This window comes from Thermobia domestica, chromosome 7 (assembly GCF_964235325.1).
Source record: "Thermobia domestica chromosome 7, izTheDome1.hap1.1, whole genome shotgun sequence".
Lineage (NCBI taxonomy): Eukaryota > Metazoa > Arthropoda > Insecta > Zygentoma > Lepismatidae > Thermobia > Thermobia domestica.
This window is the reverse complement of record NC_137460.1, coordinates 170,088,512-170,116,170: the sequence shown is the minus strand read 5'-3', so window position 1 is coordinate 170,116,170 and position 27,659 is coordinate 170,088,512. Positions and strand designations below refer to the sequence as shown.

The 27,659-nt window shown below is 38.2% G+C and overlaps 1 protein-coding gene across 1 annotated transcript; it reads right to left on the bottom strand.

Moving 5' to 3' along the window:
- Nucleotides 1–6,422: 6,422 nt before the first annotated feature.
- LOC145689412 (uncharacterized) lies at nt 6,423–6,959 on the bottom strand. Its single transcript, XM_081763567.1, has one exon. The coding sequence runs from the start codon at nt 6,957–6,959 to the stop codon at nt 6,423–6,425; it is 537 nt and encodes a 178-aa protein (XP_081619693.1).
- Between the last annotated feature and the right edge of the window lie 20,700 nt (nt 6,960–27,659).

Sequence of the window (27,659 nt, the reverse complement as noted above, 5' to 3'; positions counted from 1 at the left end):
AACGGCCTCCATTCAAGCGCTGCCCATTTAAATCCAGCTACACAATTTCGATGTATCCAGTACCAAGATTCAACCACAAGTCAGCTTGCCGAAGCAAGCTGCTTGCAGTCGTCGAACACCGAACATGCGCAACGGCGTACCAGCGCGAACGCAAACGACCTTGACTGAACTTGGCAGAAAGCAAAGGAAATCTTCTCACAATTGATATTGCTATTTTAATATTTCTTTCTCTCGTTCAATTCTTTTATTAATATTTTGTTACAAGTTTTTATCTTTCCTTTTTAATGTCAATCAGATACATAAGTGAAGAAATAATATATCTAAATACACAATACTTATTATTTTTTTCCGGTAACGGGTCCGTAACAGATAAAGTATGGCAGAGCAGTATGACAGAGCTCGGGTACACAGGTTGAACGTCCTACGTTGTTAGCAGTATGAAACGCCCCAAGTCTTAGCGGATATGGCTCATGTAATGAGAAGTCCGGATAGGACGATAGATAATGTCCCGGGATAATGCACCTTTGTATTTTTGTCCTGTAAACATGTTGGTTTGATGTTGTTTTGTCTGAGCGGAAGAAGCTCTAGGTGAATTGTATTCTATCTTTTTAAGGAGCAAGTTAGTTTCTTATCTCAAGTCAGGTGTCTGCAGTGAAATGAAATGAATACGGCTGAGTCTCTGAGTTCGAACTCTGAAGCAGTCCGCGTTCTAAAGACAGCCTAACGTAAGACAGGAAAATGATTAAACTAGTGTTATTCGGTGGAAGCTTAGTAATAGGTATCTCCCCGACCTCCAGTTTATAGACGATAGTAATCCTGACAGTTTTTAAAGAATAGTGCATTTAAACTAATACATTTATGTGTATTTATTTTGGTGAATAATTATTAAGTTCAATGAAAGATAGCATTTTACATGCACGTTATATTTATACAGTAACTTGACCCGTTTTGACAGTACGGCATTCACCTATAAACACCTGGCTTTGTCCCAGCATGATCCCCGACACCTCTTCCCAATGTGCAGCGCCTTGTGAACAGTTAAAAGATATACACTGAAGCGTCTTCTTGAGAACCCGTAACTGGATATACACGTGTATATTCGGTATTATGCCCAGTATCTTTGCATATCGGTTGTAGTACTGCATTCCAATACCGTCCCGTGTCTTTACCTAAATTAGTATTATAGTTGAGCTCTTGTTCATTTGCCGAAAGATCGTAATTTCGCTTTTTCTCTGTCTCAACACTTTGTAGTCGGAGTTGGTTGAAGAATATTTAAATCAGTAGAATAGATCTAAGTGGAGTTTGGGATTTTTATTTAAATTACTTAACCTGTGCCTGATATAAGTAATCTAATTTTATGTCCGCCTTCTGTTGAAAGCAAGTATTGATATTCAAAATTCTGCTTTTCACAGCTTGATCTATCATTGTCTGAGCTACCATCAATGCTGTCATCCTCTGCCTCAGTTTCGAGCGTTTCCAATATGGCCTCAAGCAAACGCTCTTGATGCTGCTGGAGTTAGAAGAAACCAGCCATAGCAAATCTTTGCATATAGTAACCTGTATAGTCGAAGGGAGCACAAACATCAAAAACAACAAAAATCCGAATCAGATTTGGGGAAGATACGGTATTAGAGAGATTTACAGCACAGTCTTGTTATTGTCATCAGCTGAATTATATCTGCGATTAACGAGTCCACCATAACATTTTACGAGTTCATATATTGCAATTATCCCAGTCCCATTAACCCCGTCCAAAGCATACTCCCTAAATAGAAAATACAGCGTATTAGCTGGGACAATCCCAGCCAGAAAAACGAGTTTTTCTAGGGAGTTACAGTTCAGATGTTTAACTAGCATCGAGACAGGTTTCCTACCAAGGACACAAGCTCAAGCAACAGAAAGCAGATCAGTGAGTTAAAGTACGGAGCAGGAAGCCTTACTTTTATGAAAAGATCCACGAGTGGATCACCGAATATACCAGTGTTAATCTGTTATAAAGTTTTCATTGCGAGCCTTGTGCAGTCTTTGTGTGCCTCAATTACCTGCTGAGAGAACACGGAGCGATAATCTGTTGAGTCCGTACAAGATAAGCAAATACTGAAAAATGACATCATGAAGCTTAAAAGAGGAACCGCTTACAGAGAGTTTCGGCTTGTCATGTGTAGTGATATTGGCAACCTCTCCGATGGAGGCAGTAATGATCAGAGCAGCTGGAGTTTCTGTTAAGATTCTTTTCTTCCTGTTTATTACTTGTTTGATCAAGCGCTTCGAAACCTTATTCCATTTATCATGGCAGCCTGCTTATCCTTTGTTCCTTTTCTGCAAGCTCTCTAAGACAATCAAGATTTCTCGCAGTGTCCACCCGCTCTCTCCCACCTGCTGGACGTGACTTCAAGCGAGCTAGCAGCTTGTCAATATCAAGGTCGGAAGTACTGATCTCGCTATCGGCTGTTTTTTGACGCTCTCACGGAGTATCTCTATAAGCATAGCAAGCAAGTTCCCGGACGGCCTGCGCCTAGCCACCGTCACGCCACCATGCTCGGAGATAAACGTCACTTGATATGCGTCAGCACACTGAACGGCTTTGAGCGCTTACAAACATCGAAAGCCTTGGTAACCAAAGCACGAGAAACATAAGGTGCGTTGCAAAATTATACGAACGATACCAGATATCATCATATTATATGATCAGAAAGCAAACGGAAAATGGAAGGGAGAGTGAATGTCATAGTGTTATATTTATGTTACACGAATACAGGGACACGTATAGAGAACAGGGCGAAACAAAAATATAAACTCTAACCAACAGAAGTGTTGCAAAATGATACGAACGATGACATGTTTATGTAATAACATGTAGCTAAGTCGCTGCTACGGAACGTAGAGGACGTTAGACGAGAAGGCGAAATGTGTTCCAAACGAGTGTTGGAAGTGTAAGCAAGTGTACTACGGCCAGGATGTCTGTGTGAGATTGTGAGTAAGAGAAACATAATGGGCCGTGGAGAAGTATTGTCTGAGTGCGAAAAGGGGCAAATAGTAGCATATGAAGGTGTAACAGTTAATGAAATTGCAAGTCGAATTGAGCAGATTGCTTGTGTCCTAAAAAATTTTATTAAGCTTGGGATGCGGTATGGAGTAAGGAAATAATCAAGAATACTGCGTTAATAAACGCCACAACACCAAATACAGATTGTTCGAAATCTAAGTTGTGTTGAAATATCCCTTACACACTAACACGAGACCCTAACATTCGTGTACATCAATTTTCCCTATTAAGAGCCGTGAAACGCTGTAATCATTTCTGATATAAGAAGTGCAAGCGTCAGCCACGACTCACCGCGCAGCACAAGGAGCGACGCGTGATTTGGATCAAAATACATGTGACCTGGAAGCAAAACCATCGTCGTCTCATCCTCAGTAAGGAAAAGAAATTTAATTTGGATATTCCCAATAGCTGATGATACTACTGACACGATCTGCAGAAGTGGGATCATATGGTCTTCAAGCAACATCAAGGAGGACAGTCGGTAATAGTGTGTGGGGAGGCTTTGGTTGTTATGGTACAAAAAAACCTCGAATTCTTACATCTAGTATGACATCAACCACGTATGTCATTTGCCTCGCGAATTGCTGGTCCCAACTGGATCTTCCAACAGGATAATGCCACTATCCACGTTGTTGGAACTCTCAGTGATTGGTTTCGGGATAAAGACGTGATTGGCCTTTCATTATGCCCAGACAAAACCCGATGGAAAATCTGTTGGAAATATCGTATCGCTCAGCGATCGCCATATATACCCACTACAAGAATGCTCGTGAGTTGCAGGACGACATAATCGCAGCATAGAATCAAATTGATATGACTCTGCTGCAAACGCTGGTAAACATAATGTTTCATCAAATGTTCAGGCTGGTGTTATGCAGTGGCTCATTTGTTGACTTTTAGAACTAGTTATTGTATTTCATTCGTATCATTTTGTTACGGTCATTGTCGTGTGGTTTTATTCTTTGTTTTCAATTTGGCTAGGAGAGAAAATGAGTGAACTATTCATAGTATGTGTAGATATCCTCCGTATACATCTCTACATATCACGTATTCTATCCGTGATGTGCACTTACTAGTTGTGTCACAGATTTGGATCGTTCTTATAATTTTGCTACATACCTTAATTCTAGGATAATTTATCATGCAAGCCAACGTCAATCGTCATGTATGATTAATGATCGAACTTCGACTGAATGAGTTTTTCGGAGCGATGGGCCATAAACTCAGGAACCATAGGCTTTCCCAACAGTTTGGATGTAGGGTATATATAAAGCTATCATCATGCCGAGTATAATCGAGTTAGGAGTTACTTTTCATTTCTATCAGTTATATACCTGGTAACCAAAAGGGTGCTGAATACACTGTTAGGCTGGCTGTAGAGGACGTCAACATCAATCAATATACTGTTTCATGGACATAGGAAAAGTTCGAGTGAATTAAATTTTAAGTTAAATGGGCTGTAAACTTCCGAAGTTAAAGCCTGCGAAACACCATACTGGTATAACTTCCAGAGCAAGTCGAAGTGTATCATACTTCCAGGCTTTGTCGAAATCACACAAGTTCATCTGAATTAATGTTTCAGGCCCATGAGTTATAACTGACCGAATACTGACCTGGATTTCAAAGCCAATGGTAGTAGGGGAGAATGGGGTATTGGCGGTCACTTAAGCGCAATTCGATATACTGGAGAATTGGAAGCAGTTATTCGAACTTTCTAAAATGGAATAATTAAGCTGAAATATACTCTTTGCAAAACAACAACTCTGAATATTCTGTGAAGCATCATCTATCACATACACCCGAAAAAGTGAAAGAAGAGCTTTGACCGGGATTTCCCTCACATGCGGATAATGGCGGTCAGTTCTTACACAATACAATTTTCACATAAAAATAATTTATTTCATAATAATTATGCTACTTAGCTTATGTATAACTGTATGGAAATGAGAGAAAGAACTAATTATGTCCACTGGAACAATATTTATTTTTATACACTTTTCTTACATAGAATTCATAGAGTAGAAAATATTTATATGGTTAAATATTAATAATATCATACACGTTATAACGTAGTTTTCATAATGTAATTTCAAAGTTTAGGTAAAAATGAAAGTCATAAAAGGTCTTTACCATAAGAATCATAAAAACTTAGCTGCTTTTACAGAGGAGTTGCTTCAGTAGGCCTACTTTCAGCGTACTAAACAATTTTAATTATTTAAATGTCTGCCTATCTTTCTTGACCAATCGAATTATTTGTTATATTATTAGTAATAACAATAGGAACCTAACTATAGTATTTATAAACTGCATGGCGGTAGTAATATACAGCATATTAGTACTAATATAGCCTTATAAGGTTTTTCAAAACGAAAAGTACAATTTTAATGAGTTTGAAGTTTCAGATAAAATATAATAAGTCATTTAGATATGTACAAAAACATGAAGTTACTACCTTAAAACAGTTTTCTTTTATCAGACAACCTTTTCAATTGCATCTATCACAAGTATATCCTTCTGCAGTGTCCCAACCACTAGACGCTTGATGTACCCATAATCCGCACCCTGTACAGCGAAACCACATCTCACCGTCTTTACCAAACTCTTCACAAATGAGGCAAAGATCTTTGCCTGTGTTTGTTTCACAGTCATCATCAGAATCATCGTCACAGATTTGGCTTTCATTAAGCAAACAGCTTTCTGAAGAGCTATCAAAATTCTTCTGTAGGCCTCTATTTAGTAATTTCTTCTGCTTACGTTCATTTTTCTTCTTGCTCTGTACTTCACAGTTCTTAAATATTTCTTCTTCTTTTCTCTCCTTTATCTTACTAGAGCTTTTAATGCCTTTCTGAAGTCTCTTTGCTTTCTTCTTTTTAAGTCGGTCTTTCATTGGTGTGGATGTTAATATTTGAGAATGCGTTCTTTCCCGCTCTTTTCCCCGATAGCCCGTTCTCGTCGTTGGGAGATTATAGATGTCTTCTATTGGAACTAACATTTCAGGTTCTTTAGAAGATGTAGAACTAGGGTTACTTGGTGAACATCCTTGTTGCACTCGATCTTCAGGTTTGTTGTCTGTTTGTAGACTAGAAGATAACAGCGAACCTGGTTCTGAGTGATCGCCTGCTGGAGATGCATCATCAGTACAAACAGGTGTACTAGACGAATTCTGTAGTTTTGTTTCGCAAAGGAAATCTTTTTCGGTAATGATATTTGGATTAAGTGGTTTGATACCTGTGACTTGAAACCCAGAAATTGCTTTAGCAATAGTCGCTACGACTGCATATGCCTTATGAAAAAGTTCAGCTACATCATAAGGGGTTATCTTCTGAAAATTCCTGCTTTTCATGAACAAATCACATTCTCTGCGATATGCAAGCCTTTAAAGGAGGAAAAAAGTCACATCTAACGGCTGGAGACGATGGGAAGAGTGAGGTGGTAAGGAAACCATAACGATTCCACGATCTTTACAAAACTCATAAGCTTCTAATGTGTAGTGAGAAGTATGGTTGTCAGGGACTAATAAGACAGGATTGTCTTTCGATACATTGGTGAAGTCCGCGAAATGCTTAAGCCACAACACGAATAGTTCTTCTGTTATCCATCCTGATTTACTGCAGTGATAAATAGAACCGGGTGGGTCGTTCTTTTCCAGCAATGGTGTCATGCGCTGCCGAGGAAATATGAACATTGGTGGCACGAACTGACCTCCGGAACTCATAGCGCAAACAACTGTTATAGTCTTTCCTCTCTCCCAGCTGGTGATTGAGCCAACTCTTTTCTGTCCTTTTACAGCAATCACGACTTGATCTTGGACTGTGGTTATGCCAGTCTCATCCATATTCCATATATTAGTATCTTTAAAATGGTACTTCTCCATTACTTCCTCCAAATTGGTGAAAAACCGATTAACATCCATCTTATTAAGGCCCATAACTCTACCTACACTCACAGCTTAAGGTTTCCGGACGCTAATATCATGCCGTTTAAGGAAACCGCTAAGTCAATCCTTTCCAGCCATCCTGTTTGCTTTATTAAAACGATTTTTTATGTTATTACGTTCGGCATATTCAAAAGCTATGCGTCTCAACTGAATAGGTGACAAACCGTGGAATATTTTGGACAGTAATTTGACGTGATTCGCAAGAGCGTGTTCATAATTTGGAGGAAAATAAGTTTTTCTTCCAAACCTTGGAGAGCTAAAAACACCTTTCTTCACTCGCTCTTCTAAGGTACTAAAGGGAATTCCATGCATTTTGGCTGCCTTCCGAATCGATATCTCTCCTCTTATGGTAGCAATAGCATTTTCCAGCGACTGTGTTGACCATTTCCCTTTGTCTGTTTTCCTTGTCCACTTAGAGGGCATCTGAAATGAGACATAAGAATACTATTCAAGACTCAAGAGGGTAATACCGGTCATAATTATCGAGTGACCGCCATTATCCGAAACGTACATTTATTATTCCCTTCAGTGTATAGCACACATATAGCTCAATTAATTAAAAATGAATACGTACCTTTAAGAAGACTCTTCAAAGTATTCTATGTACAAGCTGCAGCACTATCGAACAACAACAAATGGTACAACAAGTCTGTAAATGTCACTTATTTTTAGATCAGAAAATGAAAAAACACACTTTTCACTACTGTACTTAAACAAAGACTGCGATCTGGGCGGGGATGCTTATCAAGTTTTATTGGGGACTCGGGAGAAACAGCACCTGTCAAAATTTGTCTGTGACTCTCCGTTATATAATGACATCACTGACCATCATTATCGCCTAACCGCTATTACCCTCTTCTCCCCTATATCAACATGATCGAAAGCAAAGAATTTGAACTGGAATATTATCTATTTCATGAGAACTCGAAAACAAAATACTTGGCTAATTTGTAGCTGACGAAACAATATATTTTCAGGTGATGATTCAGCTGGACCAGGGAAGGTCAAATGAGTTCATTTTAGAGTTGTGTTGATTCTAATGAACCCAGAGTTTTATCGGTGGTAGTTTCATCGATATCGGAGAAGTTACATTGCATTCATTTGCAGTTCCTTTAGTGGTTCGAAAGTTCCAAAGTAGTTTACAACATACAGTAATGGGAAAGCTTGTGGGACAAGTTCAGATCTAACATGATGCAAAGTTTACTCGATATTCTAGATGTACGACTAAATTACTTCTAAAGTTTTCTTATTTACAAACTCCAGACTTTATCTGCGAGAACAAAAAGCTAGTCAAATATGAAAAGTTTGGTTGATGTCTAATAGTCAACATTGTTGAAGGAGGAATGTTTTATTTACTATGATTATTACTATGACTAATATAATATTATTACTATTACTATGATGATTACTATGAAAATCTGCAACTCAGTTTTTAACGGTAGCATAAAAAGTTAAACAGTTCCTCAACACTTGTGAAGAAAATGTACTTTGTTTTCTTTATATCCTTCTAGAAGAGGTACTCAATTTTTTGTCTGCCGTTGTTTCGGCGTGTCTAGTCGCAGTCCCATTCTGTCAGAGTCAGATGGCTTCGAGCAGAATTAAATTGTAGGGTCATTGTAGGTAAATTGTCGATGAAAATTATGTATCCGAAAAATATACATCTTGCCAGCTTGAACTATTCATATGTAATACACTGTATTTCTCTTAAATGTTTAACACAAAGAAACAGTAATACCCTGTCAATAACATTACACTATATACAGTACTTGGTATATGTTAAACAGCATCTCATACCTCTTAGATGAGGCTTCACTGACAAGAAAATCATTCTTGAAATGATCTTTTCTACTCTATAGTGATAATTGTTGTAACTGGAACTAGACGATTTTCTGCCTTCCGGGCTGGACTAAAATGATGAGAACTATAAAGGCTGCTGTTGACAGTATGTTTCGGGAGAAAGTGAAAGGAATGTTCTAATATAACATTGTCATCAAAGGCTGCGAAGGTAGGTTCGGGTTTGGACGGACCCAAGGGATTTCTTGAATGGTTCCGTTTTTTTAGTGAGGGGTAACCCTGAAAATTTACTCGGCAGTGATGACGGTATTTTAACAATTCTTTTTTAACAGAAAAGCTAGTGTACGGAAATAACAAATTTACGCTGAGAGACCTTTCAAGAAATTCATTAACTTTATCAATTAGTTCAACAACCGCTTCTTGTCGAACGAACTATAACAGCTCAACTAGAATAATACTGTACGGTATGACATGATATATTATTGTTGCAACGCAGTTGGAAATTCTGAAGAAGACATTTGAGTGTTTATATTTGCTTTGACTGTTCTTGATGTGCTGTACATTGGGAAGAGGAATTCAAACCAGACCATTATCTGAGAAAATGAGGTGCTTATAGACGACAGTCCTACTGTTTAAGAAAATAAAGCCACTATAGGGACATAAGTTGCATGTAAAGGACTAAGACCTTGGACCAACAGTGCATCTTTTCAAGGTGATGCCCGTTGGGGACTAAACATCAAATGTTCAACGACTCGATATTCGAATTCAGTGTCTGGACATTTAACCAGGTTCTGTGACATATTGGGAATAACGCCCCAAGTTACTATTTACGGAATTATGCCTATTATGGTGGATTTGACTGCGTTATTATATTTATTATTGGTCCATTTCTTTTTCTTTAGTAAGCATTAAATCTCTAACTCTTTATGAATGTGTAGCAAAGCTCTCTAATTATCTTATCCTATGGAATATGCACTGCATCATTTGGCTCTTCTCGTAACCAGCCAATTTTGATTTACTTCCAACATACGCTAAGTGTATAATAGAGTCTACGTGTCAAAAGTGTTATGGATATAACTTTGCTGTTAAACTATTTCAATTTGTTTTATTAAAAAATATAGAAGTCTCAATCATTTTTAGAGATTAGGTACTTTTATACATACCAAATTATATTCCAACAGAATTTGAGAACCATCTAGGCACTTCCATATACCATAAGCAACATAGTACTACTTGACATTCGATTTTCGACTTTTTCAAGCTCATACCTAAGAGTTTATTTTAGCACTGAAAAGTTCGAGAGTCATACCCATTGTGATAACTTCCGATAACCTCATCAAAACTTCTAACTTGTTGTTACAAGATATTCAACATTGGTAAATAAAAGTAATCAAATATTACACCACAATATTTTTCAAGTAACATTAATTCATGAGCTGAACTGAGAAAGGAGGTCACAGAGTAGAAGGGAAAAAAGTACTCGCATGCAATAGATGTACAGTGGAAACAAACAGAGATACTGTATGACATGAGATACATGTATATACTTACTACCCTTCAATATATTTAATATTTGTAAAACATGTTATTTATGACGGTTTATAGCTTTTGCTTAAAAATCAAACTAATTTTAATCATATATAGCAAATTACCCCTTGGATCGATGGTGTAGCTGTCCGTTTCCAGAGCGATTTTTTAGCGCGGTTCGTGGTTTTCTCGCTCGGCGGGATGTCCGGCATTTCGCGTGTGGTGTGCGGTAAGGCTATCCGAGACGAAGGAGAGCTCTCGTCGTGGATGTGGCTGTGTCGTTTACCTGTGGTAGCGGCTGGTGTGCAGCAACGCGAGGTCAAATTTGCATGGAAAATTGGAGAATGGTAGCGAAGACACCACCACTAAGAAAAAACTGTGGAGAGTAGAGAGAACAGTGAGGCTAATTACCTTGTTTCTAATATGTGGTGGAGTGGCCAGGGCTCAACACAAAGAAGGAATAAGTTGAAGTAGGGTTCTGGTTTTCTAGACACTGGCCCTCGAAGTTTTCAGAGATAGGGAGTCACACGTGCTGACGTTTATGTCAGATCGTGCGAGGATAGATTAGGTTATAGTGGCTCTTTACCAGAGTGCGAGTGTTTGGATGAAGGCTTGTGTTCAAGTAGCTCTGAAGTGTCGGGATGCTTTTCCGGCATCTGGCCCGGTACGAACATGGATGAGGACTCCTTGAGCTTTGGAGAACATCGGAAAGGTGGTGTATTTGAACTTCCCAGGCTGCGGCGCCCCAATTGCTACGACTGTCTTGCTGAAGTTTCAGCCTCTTCATATGTCCAGCGGGTAAATACCACTTCTGAAGATTGTCTGTATTATAAGCGCCCGTGTTGTTGCGGGGTAGTCGACGCGGTGTTCAAGGGGCGTGGTGGTCGTTTAGATGCTACCTATAAGTGTGAAGGGAAGCAATATCTCTCGAGTTCAAGCTTTGTTACAACACGACTCAGTCGAGAAAGATGCTTTTCAAAATGAGTCACCGATCTGCGTCCACGGATGGTTTGCGCTGCTCGTAGGGTAGCGTCGAAGGGGGTCTCGTGAGAACCCCCATGGACAGTAAATCACGTTGTGCGAATTTCCCGCTCTCCTGCTTTGTTGAACGTGTCTTTGAAGGAATTTTCAAGTGTTCAGATAGTAGAGGGGGACGCATCAACCTGCGACCGCCGCTTGTTCCGAGCTCGTATTACCGCAGTAATTATTGCAACAAGAAAAAGGGGGCTGGAGAATTACTCGGCCGCTTTGAACCTTAATGTTCGGACTGAGTATGAAGGTTGTTTTGCTCTCAAGGTTTTGCTTCTGGCTTATGCCAATAGGGTTATAGGGGATGCTTGGCCCGTGTATGCTGACTTTGAGGAAAGTCAGTGGAAGAGTATGAAGGGGTACAATTAGCTCCTGGAATGTTGGAGATGTATGTAGCGGCGATGTGTCTGGAGGCGATGATGCGGATGTTGCTGCGGATTTTTCCGTTACAGAGGAGCTAATGGGGGAGTGTATAGAGGAGCTATTTACGAATTCACTTAATAAGAAGGATAGACGTTGGAGTCGTGCCGTGGATGGTAACACTTAAGCTGCTGCGCTTAATCCTTGGCTATGATGGTTCGTTCGATGACGAAAGTAGCGCTCTAGGTACTTTCCTGAGGGGAATGGTTGATTCTAACTTAGGACTGCCGGTGATTGCTTAGTTTTTTTATTATCGATTATACTTAGAGCGGATGTTAAAGAATGAAGTGAGGTTTTTCTTCACTAGGTATTATGTTACCTTTGAGTCTTATCAGAGTAAGATGTTTCGGCGGTCAGCTAATATGTGTTTCAGCGGTCAGGCCTGCGTTAGTACTGAACTCCTGGAGTGTTTTCATGGGAACTAGAAGGCAGTGTTTCTAGTGTTGTGCGGAAAAAGTATGGATTCCAGCAGAAAGAAGAAGTCGTTCTGAGTTGTTAAGTGACCTGAAAGCCTGTTGATCAAGCTGCAGGGGAGTTTGAGTGCGGCGCTTCCGGTAGTCGGCAACACTGATCTCTACGATGATGGCAAGCAGAAAATGCTGAGTGGAAGGCGTTGCGCCGAAGGAGTATCTCGCGGGGATCGACTAGGATATGAGCTATTCCTGGATTTTTTTAATGCCCAGTTGGAATATGTTTTATTGCAGTGAGCGTGTTGTTACTGAACAGTCTGCGTCGATCAGTCGTATAGTTTAAGAAAGAGTGCTCTAGTTAATTAAATACTTTCTTACTAGCCGAGTAGGTTGTGAATTTTTACGAAGGCTTAGGCTATGATGCGTAAAGCGCTATGAGTTGGGAAAGTAAAAGCGGGGTAAATTCATAAGAGATTGTTTTCATAAGTATAATTCAAACAACCGAACGTATCCAAGATAAACGTATACAGTAGGGGCTATTACATTTGTGGTAGCTCTTCCTATTCATTGACCTGCTCCCGACAAATGCATGCACATTTTTTACACATGTTCATGCCAAGGCGTAGAGCAATACAATGACGAAAAGATTTGTTATCCATGAGAGTTCCAATATACCTGATAGAATTGATTGCAACCATGCACCAGATTCTTTTTCTTGTAATGCCTTAAAGCGCGCTATATGAAATACATTATCCAAGATTAACTCGTGTTCAATAATTGATTTTAAGATTATTTTGTCCCAGCTTTTCCAATGTAGATGGTATCTCATTTCCAAATAAGAACTTCCATACGTCAATTGCCTCTGTCAAGTGATGAATGACCACATCATCAACAGGAATGCTAAGAATGTTGGAGATGAGTGACCTCCAAGAGAAAACAAACCTGGAAGATTGAGGTCTGAGACTCTGCGGATGTTCAAACCTCCGACTTGAATTTGAAGACTAGCTTGTGTCCATTGTATTTGATTCATTGATATATTTACAATAGACTCTAATGCTTTTTTCAGGCAGGCATCCATTTGGAGAAGTAGATATAGCATACACCATGTTGGAGTAGTACGAAGAAAATATTGTAACTTTGGTATACCCATGCAGTTTTTTAGAAGGAAATATGCCAACTGAGATGGTATAATTTTTTAACGTTCAATAACATTTTTAAACTGATTTAGGTGCTCATTAAAAGAGGTGGAGCACCTAAAAGAAATAACTGGTTCGCATTAACTGTTCGAATACCAGGAAGAAGCTGTACAATAGTGTGATACAAAAGTGGGGTCCACTTGACCAGATGTGAAAAACAGTTCACATTTAGAAGGATTAACTTCTAAGCCAATGCGTTTAGACAACGCTAATAAAGTATTCACATCATGAAAAACAGATTGTTGGGACGCACCTAAAGTACCATCATCCAAATAAAATAAGTTTAGTTCAGATGATAACTTGAGAATTATAGGATGGATTGATAAGCTCAAAAGCATTGGGCCAGCGGGATCCCCTTCTTGACAACCGACCTGGGACAGTATTGTTTTCTCTCAAGAAACTGCATTGATGGACAAGCATAACTTTGCCAGAAAAAGGGATAGGCGGCAGGGAACTGTTGCTTTATTTCACTTAGCATGATATCACGTTGTACTGTATTAAAGGCATTTTTATACTCTATTTTGAGAATGGCGTGCTGTGAATTTTCATGGTTCTTGATGAAAGTTCGGGTTGAATGGATAATTGCTTTACACGCTGTTTTCGTTGCGAACCCTAATTGGTTGGGCTAGAAATAGGAAGAGCATTGCTCATTAACACTGGAGCATGCGAGCTTAGAAGTCAATCTTCTTAAGGTGCAACCTACAGCTACTGGACGAATTCCGCTTTCTTTCTTAGTAAGTGCAGAAAGTGTGGCTGCAAAGAAATATTTTCGTATATATTGAGACACTCTTCCACACAATAAAAGATTAATTAACCTCGTTAGGTTTTCCAACAATATTTCAGCTGTTTCCCCTGCCGATTTGGATAACAAATCCGTTAGATGTTGTGGAGATAAGCCATCAATACTTGGAGCTGAACCACTAGGAAAACTATAGATGGCTCTATAAACCGTCTTAGCATCCACTTTTAAAACAGGTTCACTCTCTAAAGGAGGATCTGGAACCGAAAGTTTCCTAGATGGCATTCGATGCTTGTTGGATGGCATTGGAAGCTTATAGGTCTGCTCGTTCAATGTGATCTATGTGTCATCTGAGATTAGCAATTGAATTGCGCCTTTTGTGTCAAAATCCTTAATTTTTGCTGCCACTCTTTTGAAAATCTCTGATTTTTTCTTCTTTTTGAAGCGACTTGTTGGATTTGACACCACCTGATTTCTTTTTATGGGATTTTCTTAAAGGTTGTGTCTACAGAAACAACCCACGATCACTGCAAGAGTTGCGAAACAACACTGAGAATGCGATTCATGAGATCACACCGGAGACTCTACATCGGACTTTTTACAATATGGAACGCCGTGTACAAACATGTCTTGACGTCCAGGGAGGATACTTTCAGCACCTGCTGTGACGGTCATGTATTCAGCATAAAACAAGGTACGTGTATTGTGAATTTCATTTTCCTATGTGTATTTGTTCGGAAATATAACGTTATTTTCGGGTTCGAAAGCTAGTGGGACGCACTGTACTTATAGTAAATAAATGAAATAAATGAAAACTAGAAATGTATTTTTCATTTTTGGAATTCAATCAGCTGAGGAAATGTAAAGAATACTTCCAACAATGAGTGATGATAACTATAAAAAGCTTGGGCTTGGAAAACACTATCAAACAAAAACCTTTTAAATTATCACACTATCACATCTTTTATCACATTTCCGAAGATGTTGGAGAAAGTTCAGTCATTAAAACCTCACTAAAACTCACTAAAATCGCAAAGCGGTTTTAAAACAGGTTTAAACCGGTACACTATCACCAATCAACAATTAAATTCATTATAATTTTAATGTGAAGAAAGGCATATCCCCTTTGTTATTACTGTGAACTTAACTGTGCCTGTGTCTAAATTCGGGGATGTTGACATAGGAAGTTACCTTCCGCTCATCTTTCAACGTGAATCACATTACACAGAGTTATACCTACGTATAAATGCAATTCTTATTTGGAAATGACTAGAGTAGCAAAGGACCGAAGCACATGAAAGGTTCCAGCAGTGGCGTAGCCAGAAAACTCGTCAAGGGGAGATTCACAAAGCATTGCTGGAACGCAATTTTTGTTTGTATTCATATGAAGTAACCAATAGTTTTTACCTTTACTACAGATAAGCTTTCCATTTTATTCTCGTATGAGTCTCCTTCTTCCCACCTATGTTAACTACATAAAATACATTACTCAAAGTTTGTATTATTATTATTATTATTATTATTATTATTATTATTATTATTATTATTATTATTATTATTATTATTATTATTATTATTATTCAGGAAAGCGTTGTATGTAATGTCAACCTCCAAATTATCCTTCCCACCCAACCAGGTACATTCTAGGAACGTGCCATTTAAGTTCCATATGTACCGTTTACGTACCTGGTACTTGAAAAATGTACATTTCATATGCATAGCACGTGTCGCTAGGTACGTGCCTTTCGAGGAATTTCTGACACTTGAAAGGTACTTTTACATGCTTCACTGGAATGTGAGGAATGTGAATGGCACATACCCCATGTACCATGGCATGGTTGTGCGTAAGTTGCTTCGTATTGCGACTAGGGTTGCCAATTTAGCCACTTTGTGACGAGATCTGGCCATTTTGAGAACGTCGTTAGTCACATAATTTCCAAAGAGCCAATAGTGGTTTTTTAGCCATATGCTTTTCACTTCTATAGCCACTTTCTGAGTTTAGCCACATTGTAATATATTGTGTGTGTCATTTTGCAATTTTCTGACGTTTGATGCGTTCTCTAGGTTGTAACATTCTAAACCCCACTGTCAGAATTGTCCTCATAAAATTAGCATTGATGGTTATATTGTGACGTTACACAGCAGAGAATCAGTTCAAAACCTGTACGTTAAAACTAGACGTTAAATAAAATTTTCGGGAAGACGTAAGTTTAAGTATAAACTAACTCCTTAAAGAAATTCAGCCTGATAATATAGACATCCTTCAGGAAATGTCGCTTTTCAGTGGCAATAAGCTTGAAACCGGTGAAACATCTTTTACTGATTTAGCTTCTTCTTTCACCTTCTGTGGAATTTGAAGATAATATCGACAAAATTGAAAATCAATGGCGATTATAAATCTTCGATTGAAGAATTTTTGCAAGAAACTAGCTGAACCTGCGCTCTCTACACAGCGCATTATTCGCATATGAGCATATATAGCCTTATCATTCCTTACAACATCTGTACATGTCTCTTTACAGACACAAGTTAAAGACATATTGATTTAAAAATAGCCAAGGGGTATCATAAAGGGGGATTTTTCGATTATTTTTCTGAATATCTCGTACCGTTTGCAAGATTTGAGCCTACTTCCGGTTGGAGTTTCTAATTCATGTACGACCAGTGTTTTCTTTCTTCTTGCATGCAGTATGTAATAAGCAAATACATTACATACAAAATTAATATATTGTCAGTTATATATGGTGCTTATTGGGAAAAACACTCCCCCAAAAAGTTCATCTTAGACTGGAGAAATGGTTATCCTTCCTTTTCCATTATTATTTGGCTATGAAACAAATGCCGGAGACATACACAACCGCTATATACAACAGTGTGGTGTTGGAATGTGTAATGATTAGGATGTGATGTTTTATTTTATTTTTTTAAAAGTTCAACACTTCCAATGTACCCGTAAAAATGTACTAAAGAAATAGTGCCCATGTTTTTTAAATATTCAATTAGAACTGGACAATCTACATGAAATTTGCAATCGATTAGTGAAAACGTCATCTTTCTAGAGCCTGTAGTTTCTGAGATCTCATTGTCGAGAAACATATATGTGTATTTTAAAAGAGCTCCAAAGATGGCAGCACAATTCATTTGCATGTATTTCGGAGAAGGCTTACTAAAGGCAAAGGCCTTTGAACAATAATTTCAAAGGATAAACTTTGTGAAAAATATTTATTTCAGTAATTTATTTAAACTACACTCTTTTAAAAATATTTGTCTTTGTTATAAACGTGAAATCACAAATAACCTAAATCAAAGGTTTGAATGCTAAGATTATAGGTTAGAGCTCGGTTGCTCGTAAATTTCATGCTACTTATTCTGGTCAAAATGTCTATTTTCACACATCACCTTTGGAAACTACTGTCTAACCTACTCATCATGGATATAGTCTTTCTATTTCTCAATATTAGATCCATTTGGTAGAATAAATCTTTATTCGAAGCGTTGTTACTGGAGGAAAGAGCTGCAGTGTTTATCCTTAACGAAACCTTTCTCACTCCCTCTATGACTTGTCACTTTTCTGGATATACACTAATTCGACAAGATAATACTCTTCCTAGGAGGCGTGCAAATGGTGGAACAGCCGTGGGATTTTCTCCACGTATCCCATCACGACGACACTTTTGTAGGCTGCCAGATCTGCCTGAATATCTTATAATTACTTTATGCTTCCGTAATATAGCCATAACTTTTGCCACTGTTTATATCAGACCTGGAAAGCCGCTACCTACTGCATTCGTGCAATACATTTCCGATAATTATAAGAGATTCATAATTATGGCTGATTTCAACATGCACAGCAGATCACAAAGAGACAGAACTAACTTTCAAACCTTTGTCACAACTCACACGACTGGTATCATTCATGATCTTCCAAAACCCACTAGGCCTGAATCACAAAGCACACCAGATATTGTCATTACTTCTGCTAATCTCGTTTCGCAAATCCATATTGATGTTCTCGATCCATTAGGAAGTGACCATGTTCCGATCAAACTGCTCCTCCGTACTCAACATACGTCTCCCTCTCCAGAATTTCAGAGAACTAGCGTCCGTTTTGACAAAGCCAACTGGGAACAATACCGAACATATCTATCGGCAGCAATAGAGCCATTAAAACCTCCTACATCAGAATTCGAACTGTATCATGACATTCATACCATCACAACTTCAATCCAAGAAGCAAGTTCACTTTACATACCAGTAACTACATCAACGCCTTATCGACCAACATTGCCACCAGAATATCTTACATTTATCACTCGCTCTCGACAGTTTTATCGAGACTATCAACGTACAAAAAATCCAGAATCACTCCGTCATCACCGGCAACTTCAGAGGATGGTCAAGAATTACATTTGTGCTTACAAGCTAAGGTGTTGGGTTAAAACCTGTAATTCACTCTCTGACGTCACTCATCCTAGCAAGTACTGGAAACGTTTTAATGCTCTTTGCGGAAAACATGCTAAAACACCATATCCATTATTAAATGATGACTTACCTATACAAACAGATTCCGCCAAAGCTGACGCTTTCGCTGATTTCCTCCAAGACATCTTCACACCACTCAGTTCCACATATTCATATAGACATCCAGCTGACACAGTCAATCCATCTTCTCCTTCATTACAACCTCATACCCTTCATACTCTTCCGCAAAATGAACCGAGCCAATCACAGTTCAAGATATCAGTACAGTTGTTCGCAACAAAAGAAATAGTGCACCTGGCTTTGATACAATAACCTATCGCCATATAAAAGAAAGCCCGCTTATATTGCTTACTCTGTTAGCCACGATTTTTACTTTCATTCTGCGAACTGGCTATTTTCCTGTCACCTGGAAAACTTCTAAGACGTTAATGTTTCCAAAACCAAAGAAACCTCCTGCCAACTTATCATCCTACCGCCCAATTCAATTAACGTCTACTTTTAGTAAAATCCTAGAACGTATTCTCGTAAGACGTCTTCATGTATACATAGAAAGACGCCAGTTACTTCCCATACATCAAGCAGGATTTCGCCCAGGTTATTCGATCAACGATCAACGATCAACTACTTCGCTTAACCACCATGGTTACACAACACTATAACTCGGTCAAACCATCATGTCTTGTATTATTTGACCTCGAGAAAGCATTTGACAGGGTATGGCACATCGCACTTATATACAAATTAGCTCATCTTCGATTTCCTGTTCCATATATACGACTGATATACAACTTTTTATTCGGCCGTCTGTCATATGTTTCAATAAATAACTGCCTCTCACATCCTATTTTCCTTCACTGTGGAGTACCTCAAGGATCGGCTTTGTCGCCACTTCTCTATCTTCTCTATGTTGCCGATATGCCTCCACTTCCTGATAAAATACACCTATTTCAATATGCCGACGACACTGCGTTTCTTGCCTTAGGACCTACTATCCAATCCATCAACACTGCTCTACAGTTAGCAATTAACAATTTTCTTCGCTGGTGCTACAAATGGCAGCTAACGATCAACGCCACAAAAACGCAGGCCATTGTCTTCATTCCTCCGAAACGAACATCAAGAGTCAGAAGAAATCCTAACTGCCTTTCACTACAAGTAGACCAAACTCCCATCCAGGCACGATCAACTGTAACTTACTTGGGGCTCACATTCGATAAACATCTCACTTGGAAACAACATCTTCAAACAGTCACAACTAAAGCATACAATAGACTTAACTTATTAAAAAGGCTCACCGGAACGTCCTGGGGACTAAAAGCGAACACAATTCTGAACACATACAAGGCATTTTTACGGCCTGTACTGACTTACGGAAACGTTGCATGGATTGCGGCCACCCGCAAAATTTATGAAAAGTTATTAGTATTAGAACGACATGCTTTCCGCATTGCATATCGAGTCAAATTGCCTAGTCCCACAGCAGACTTGTACAACCGAATTCAGTTTCCTACCCTTCAGTTTCATCTTGAAACTTTACGTCTCACATACATATGCTCTCGTTATAACACCCAACACCCTTTACTTTTGAATACTATGCACCACTTAGCTCTCCATCCTTCTCCATCTCGATATTGCCCTACACCGCTATCGTTACTCTATACTCTCTACTGCTACACTCTACCTCCTGACGCCTTAGACCAGGAACTCCTCATAGAGTATCAAGTTCATGACCATCTTCCACTCATATTTCCATCATTTGCACGCTGAATCCATCTTCTACTAACATAACTCCTATTGTCTACTTTGAAGCCTAGAGCAGCCCCTAGGCAAGAAGATGATTTCATCTGTCGAACTAACACTTTTAGTGTTGTGATGTGATAGCACGCCTCGCCTCACCCTTCATGCTCATTTCACAATCTATTTATCTATGGTATGCCTTCTCACCAGGTACTCATATTACTTTGATATATCAGTTGCTCCAGTTCAGGTTCGGAAAGATTCTTAAGACCTTAGCAATTATTATAATAAAGAACTTCTCTGAGACCGTCACAAAATCCCTTAAATCTTCTATTTACGTAACACTCTTCCCTAAGAGAGGGCGTAACCCTCTAAAAGGGTGCTAGTCATTATGACTAGCTATAAACAGACTGACTGACTGACTGACGCTCGTAAATGTTACTGTAGTATTTTAATAGATAGTTAAATTGCCACACAGATGCCGGAGGAGGGCATATATTTTCAGAGTTAGTTGCTTGGCTATTTTTAAAAGTACAAGCTTCTAAATTCGAACGTAAAAATGAAGCGTTAAGGTTTTAGTATTTAAGTACTCGCACCCCCAGTTGCATAGCACTGCCCCAAGGAACATTACTGACATGCCTAGTACATTCCTGGCACATGCCAATGCCAAGTAAATGTGTCAAGTACATACACGGTACGTGATATACACATAATAGATACATTCCTCGGTATGTGTCATGCACGTACTTTTGGGCGGAAGTAACCTTATTCCTTACATGTGTATTTCACATGATTGCTCTATTCACGTACCTATCATGTACATTCCAATGTACCTCGAGGAACATTCTTTACACATGATCAGTATGTACTTGTGTTGGGTGGGTTATATACCTTATTCAAAATAGTAGTACCAACTACCAACTCATAAACTTACCACTGGCGTATTTAGGGGGCTATCGGGCTCCAGTCCCCTCCCGGCCCGAAAATCGTTAAAATTTGCTGGCATCCATAAGGAAAAATTAAAGTGTTTATTGACATATCGTGCATAGCCCTACGTCTCCTAAACAAAATCCTAAATATGCCACTGAAACTTACTCAATATTTCTGATAAAATATGCTCTTGTATAAATTATACTCTTTTACTATATGAGTTTAATATTTCGACTTTTTTCGTTACGTCCCTCTTCTAAAATTCACAACGACGCAATTTGAGTCATAATTGCAACCTGTTTGTACAAAATTTAACAAAAGTAACAAATAAACTTATCCTAATGAAAATAAATTCAAATAGAATAAAACGCTGTTCATTTGGCTACATAAACCCTTCTATGTGATGGGAAAATCGCTGGTAAAATAACTGTGGCAATAACAATTTCGTACTTTTAGTGCTCTAGAACTAAGCAGATCATAGTGTCTTATCGCTACCAAGAAAATTAATATGAGATCCAAGTATACCTAAAGTTGTTCTTTCCTCCAAGATCATGAACCTTAGGTTACTCTTTTTCTTTCTTTCCTTTTGTTTTCAAAACGTGACATTTCTAGTAACCAGAAGGAAAAGTGCAATTCCAACGTTAGATTTTGTTGTACGAAAATCTTTGGAATAGATCGATCAATTGAAATGCTAGTTCCATCTCGATTTCTCTAAGCAAGGAAAATTATGCGGTGGCGATGAAGCTCTACTTATTGCTCAGTGCCGTGCCGTGGAAAATTAGCACCCGGAACGAGAGTATACGACCGCGCTCCCGAACATATGAGTGAGGTCGACAGACCAGCCGTGAAGCGCCATGTTTGGCGGGAAGCGTAAGAAAGTTTTCAAAAATAAACCCTGTTTTTCATTTGTTTTGAGCACTTTTTATTATTTTTTTCCTTCCATTTTGTATTTGTGCACGCGATGCGGACTGGTAGTTCACAGTCTCTGTCCTTGTTTAGCTGCCAGTCCTGATGGGCTTATAAGCGACGATGGATTGTTGGAAGTGAAGTGTCCAAGTTCAGCTCGTGATTATACTCGCACAGAACGGCTACAAAATTGAATGAAGTTTTTCTACACATAGACTCTCTCACGAAGCAGCTGAAGCTGGAAAGTAATCATAATTATTACTATCAAAGTCAGGGGCAGTTACGAGTGACAGGTAGGCAGTGCCAAGGGCGCCGGTTTCTCTGTAATTTTTTTTGGGGGGGGCATTCAGATGCAGAAGGTATACTTTTTCTATATATGAAGATTTTAATACAAATTGCACTCAAATTATGCCAAATATTGTATATTTTACAAATACAATAGGGGGCCCACATGAGCTTTGAGGGCCAAGGCCCCCTCGGCCCTCCAGGATCGGCGCCTTTGGACAGTAGTGTGACTTTGCTGTTTGGACACCAAAGGGACAATCCATTGAACGTATCCGAAGAGATTATCATTTTTTGAAAAAAGTGTTTTCAAAATTACAAACAATTTATATGTGTTATATTTTACCAGAGTTGCTGGATCCTCGAGTGAGATGAAGTCAGAAGATACAATTTCGTGATATGAGGGATAATCTCAAATCACAGAAGGAAACGTTGTAGGAGTACCAGATACACCCATGTAACTATGGGAAACTCATGCATTCTGTTGCGCATTTCTTCATATTTCTTTTTCTTTTTTCTCTCTTTTTTTTTTTTTTTTTTTTTTTTACAAATTATAATATACCCGTCTGCCTCAAATAAGGCTTTAAAAGGTGAAAAATAAACAACATAAAACTTTACAATTCTTAAAAGTTATATCTAAATTTTCCACTACGAAACAGTTTACATTTTTCAAAAAAAAAGAAAAAAAGAAAAGAAAGAAAAAAAGAAAGAAAGAAAGAAAAAAAGAAAGAAAAAGATAAAAAGCTCGTAGCATATTTAATTTAATATTATTTGAATATCACATGTAGAAACGTAAGAAGTACTGTAAAATGGTGAGACTTTTGAACAATATTTTCATTTGAGAAACAAGTGAGTTTCCTTTCAAAATGATAAACTACAATAAGTAGCTTCCAAACTATGGGATGGGAATTCAATAATAAAACTGGAAGTAGTACATCTATAACTTTTGTTTTCAATAGAATGATCCTCGTGTTCTCGTTTGGCAGAATCCTGTTTCGCAGATAGGGATTCCAACTGGTTTTCAAAGTTCAGTGTTGCCATGTTTCGAAGAACAGAAAATACGCAATGAGTGTACATTCCCCTTTTGCATAATGAGAGATGTAGTTCTTTTTTTCGAAAATCTGTACTGCACCTGAAGCACTCCGATATCTTTATTGTGTGAGCGTGCGTCCTCCCACACTCCCATTCCATTTGTTTAAATTCCTCAGTCAACTCCATCTGAAGTGGAATAAGGCTCTATACACTAGACGTTGACGTAAACCTTATATTATAGTCCTGTCTTTTTCAACGTGTTGGCAACGCTTTGCCGTGGTGACTTGCATTACGTGCTCAAGAAACAAGATACGTAAAATGGTGATGATGTTATAAAAAGTTGTTCAGTAAAACTCAATGCAATCGATGTTTATTCCTACTGTTCTGGGTACTTTGATTGCGTTATTTTAATGGCAAACAAGTATAAAACTCATTGGTGTGCATATTACCTATAAAAGGATATTTTTCAATAATATTATAATGTTATTCTTTGTCATTAGTAGGCGTAGGAAGACAGACGCTTTGTCCTAAGAGCGCGAGGATTAGCATTCTGGCGGCGCCATGATCGAAATTAGCAAGCGCTTATTTCGGTACTGAAGAAATCTGTGACAAAAGTTATAATCATTGACGCTGCAGTGAAATTTATTGTACAAATAGTGTATTGAGTAAGTGTAGCTTAATGGAATTATCATTTTAGTGAAAATTAGAAAAGATATGTGAGGAAAACAGCACTCAGTTAAAACTTAGTGATTATACATTCTGAATATTTATTAAGTATTAGTACGGTAAATTAACATAATCAATTTTTCTAGTGAATAGCCTCAATGTTAATGAAAGTACACTAAAACATTGCTAAAAACACAAGCTTAATGGCGCTAATCTGAATTTATCGCACTTCAAGAAATTTCATACAAGCCTGCAAAGAGGAAGCGTGAGATAATATAATCCAGATGGAGGCATGAATCCGTTATCGCCGGATTAAGAAGACAAAGCTACAAGGAATTCTTCTACATGGAATTACTCCAAATCCCCCCCCCCCTGAATCACCCTGTAATTGAAGTGTAGTGCAGTCATACGTTCAGTGAACCAACGTGTGCTAGGTGGTCATTTATCACCAATCTTAAAATATGCCGGCAATAATATAATATAGCATTTTCATTTAATCGTTCGTTATTTTTTTATTTTATCCTTATATTTTTACTACATATTAAAATGGGCTAAAAGGTTTTGAAAATACATCGAAACAGGTTTAACAAAAGAAATATATGAAAAAAGGGTACACGTAAGTAAATACAATATGTGAATTGCCTTTGATCAAATAAAGTTTATCTTACGTATTTGTTTTGTTTTCAGTTATCTTTTCAGCGTCTCTTGCATGAATCACTACAGGAATTGTTAGTATTATGTGTAGGTATTTGTGTACACTCTGCAAATATAAAGGTTGGCGTGCCAAGGATGGGGGGTATGCGCGAGTGCAACCTCAGTGTGAGTTTGTTTTGGTTTGTGATTTAATTTGGAGGCTTGCATGATTTCTACTCTAACCACTACCACCTGCAGAGCGAAGTACTTGTACCTTCTAACCACTAATTCCGCTGGAAGTACAAAAATCAATAGCCCGAACATGGGAAACGGTACCCGGCCGGTCATAATTATACGCTGAGAAACGCCGAAACTTGTAATACATGTTGAGAAATTGATGCTTCGTTTGGAAATTGATTCCATGGAAGCAAACATCATGAGTGAAAGATTTTTGCTCATTGATGACAGACAAAGGCCAACTCTATTCCGAGTCCTACCTCTTTCTTAGATTTACATTCGATTTGTTTTCCTTTCACGCGAAAGAGGAGGAAATTAAGGTGAATTACTCGTCGACATTTAGCTGCTAAGACACTTTTTCAGAGCGGGAATGGGTAAACTTGGCAACGCTGTACACTGATTCTGCAAAACACCAAGTGATAAGATAAAAGATAGATCCTGTTCCTCCGACTCTGTATCCATATCAAATTGCAATTACTTACCCGCTATCTTCCTCTTCCGGTTTGAGAAAAAGAATATGCGTGAAAGTTGAATAAACTATTGGGACATGGAATCGGTTCCCAAATAATGCTTTTAGCTATTTTACCGTTTCTGTTCTATAGCGATGGAGTGGGGGACCGTAAATGACAATTTCTAAAACTTCTGGTTGAATAGAGTTTAACTTACGAGAACCTATTCTTGCGACAATGAGTACATTCCAAACAAACTGCTTCTTCCTTTCCGTTTTTGCACTACGACGATCAATATTGAAGCCGGAAAAGGTTATTATTTATTTATTTATTTATTTATTTTTTTACCATTTACAATTTGAGCAGAGGGTTAATGGAGAAGTTGATACCTACTGCTGGGATACTGAATCAAAGGCAAAAATAAACTGCTTGCCGTTGTCTTGTAACAAGTTTTGCTCTTTAGTCAATAGAAAACGGAAGAAATTGGTAATATTTTACTATTTCCGGTTGTCGTAGGGAGCAGTCGTTTTTTCAGAAAAAATGTTCCGGGGAGCACTTCTGGTAGTATTTTATTTATTATTATATTATGAACGTATTATTTTGGCAATTTTTTCGTACATCATGCAATAAATATTACACTAGTACACGAATGTGCATGAGTTGACACTAATTGATAAATTTACAACGGAGATATCCTGCATCATATTCTAAACAATGAAATGAAAACAGCAATGGAAATAATGCGGAAATCAAAATTTCAAACGGGTAATGCACTAGATATTGCACTAGTACATATGTCAACGTGATTTGACATCCATTGGTGAATTACTGACTGAGATATCGTGACCAGCGTTTTCAACAATGAAATACTCACAACAATGGAAATAATTAGGAAATATAATTCTCCACGGATAATGCACTAAATGTTATACTAGTAGATATGTCTGCCTGATTTGTGGTCTGTTGATGAATTACTGACCGAGATATTCTGTCCAGCGTTTTCAACAATGGAGTGCTCACAACAATGGAAATAATAAGAAAATCAAAATTTTGCACGGATAATACACTAGATGATATGTTAGTACATACGTCTGTGTGATTTGAGATCAATTGGTGAATTGCTGACCGAGATATCGTGTCCAGCTTTTTCAACAATGGAGTGCTCACAACAATGGAAATAATAAGGAAATCAAAATTTTGCACCGATAATACCATAGATGTTGTATCAGTACATATGTCTGCGTAATTTCGCATCCGTTGGTTAGTTACTAAGATATACTGTCCAGCGTTTTCAACAATGGAGTGCTCAGAACACGAAATAATTAGGAAATCAAAGTTTTGGGCGGACAATGAACTAGAAGTTGTATTAGTACATACGTCTGCGTGATTTGAGATCCATTGGTGAATTACTGACGTAGGTATCGTACCTAGCGTTTTCAACAATGGAGTGCAAACAACAATGGAAATAATGAGGAAATCAATATTTTTCACGGATAATACACTAGATGTTGTATTAGTACATATGTCTGCGTAATTTCAGATCCATTGGTGAATTACTGACTAACATATAGTGTCCAGCGTTTTCAACAATGGAAATAATAAGGAAATCAAAATTTTTCACGGATAATACACTAGATGTTGTATTAGTACATATGTCTGCGTTATTTCACATCCATTGGTTAATTACTGACTGAGATATAGTGTCCAGCGTTTTCAACAATGGAGTGCTCACAACAATGGAAATAATAAGAAAATAAAAATTTTGGGAGGATAATGAACTAGAATTTGTGTTAGTACATATGTCTGCTTGATTTGAGATCCATTGGTGAATTACTGACTGAGATATAGTGTCCAGCGTTTTCGACAATGGTAGGGATGCGCACGAGACAATATTGGTGGCTGTCTCGACTCGAAAATGTGGTGTAAAAGGGATGTTTCGACTCGAAAAATGTATACTTCTCTATTGGAAGAGCCGTGTATCGAATCGAATTTTGCCAGCAAAATCTTGTCTCGACTCGTCTCGTGCGCATTCGTGAACAATGGAGTGCTCAGCACGCTGGAAATAAGGAAATCAAAATTTTGCACGGATAATGCACTAGACGACTATTAGTACATACGTCTGCGTGATTTGAGATCCATTGGTGAATTACTGACTGAGATGTAGTGTCCAGCGGTTTCAACAATGGAAATGATAAGGAAATCAAAAT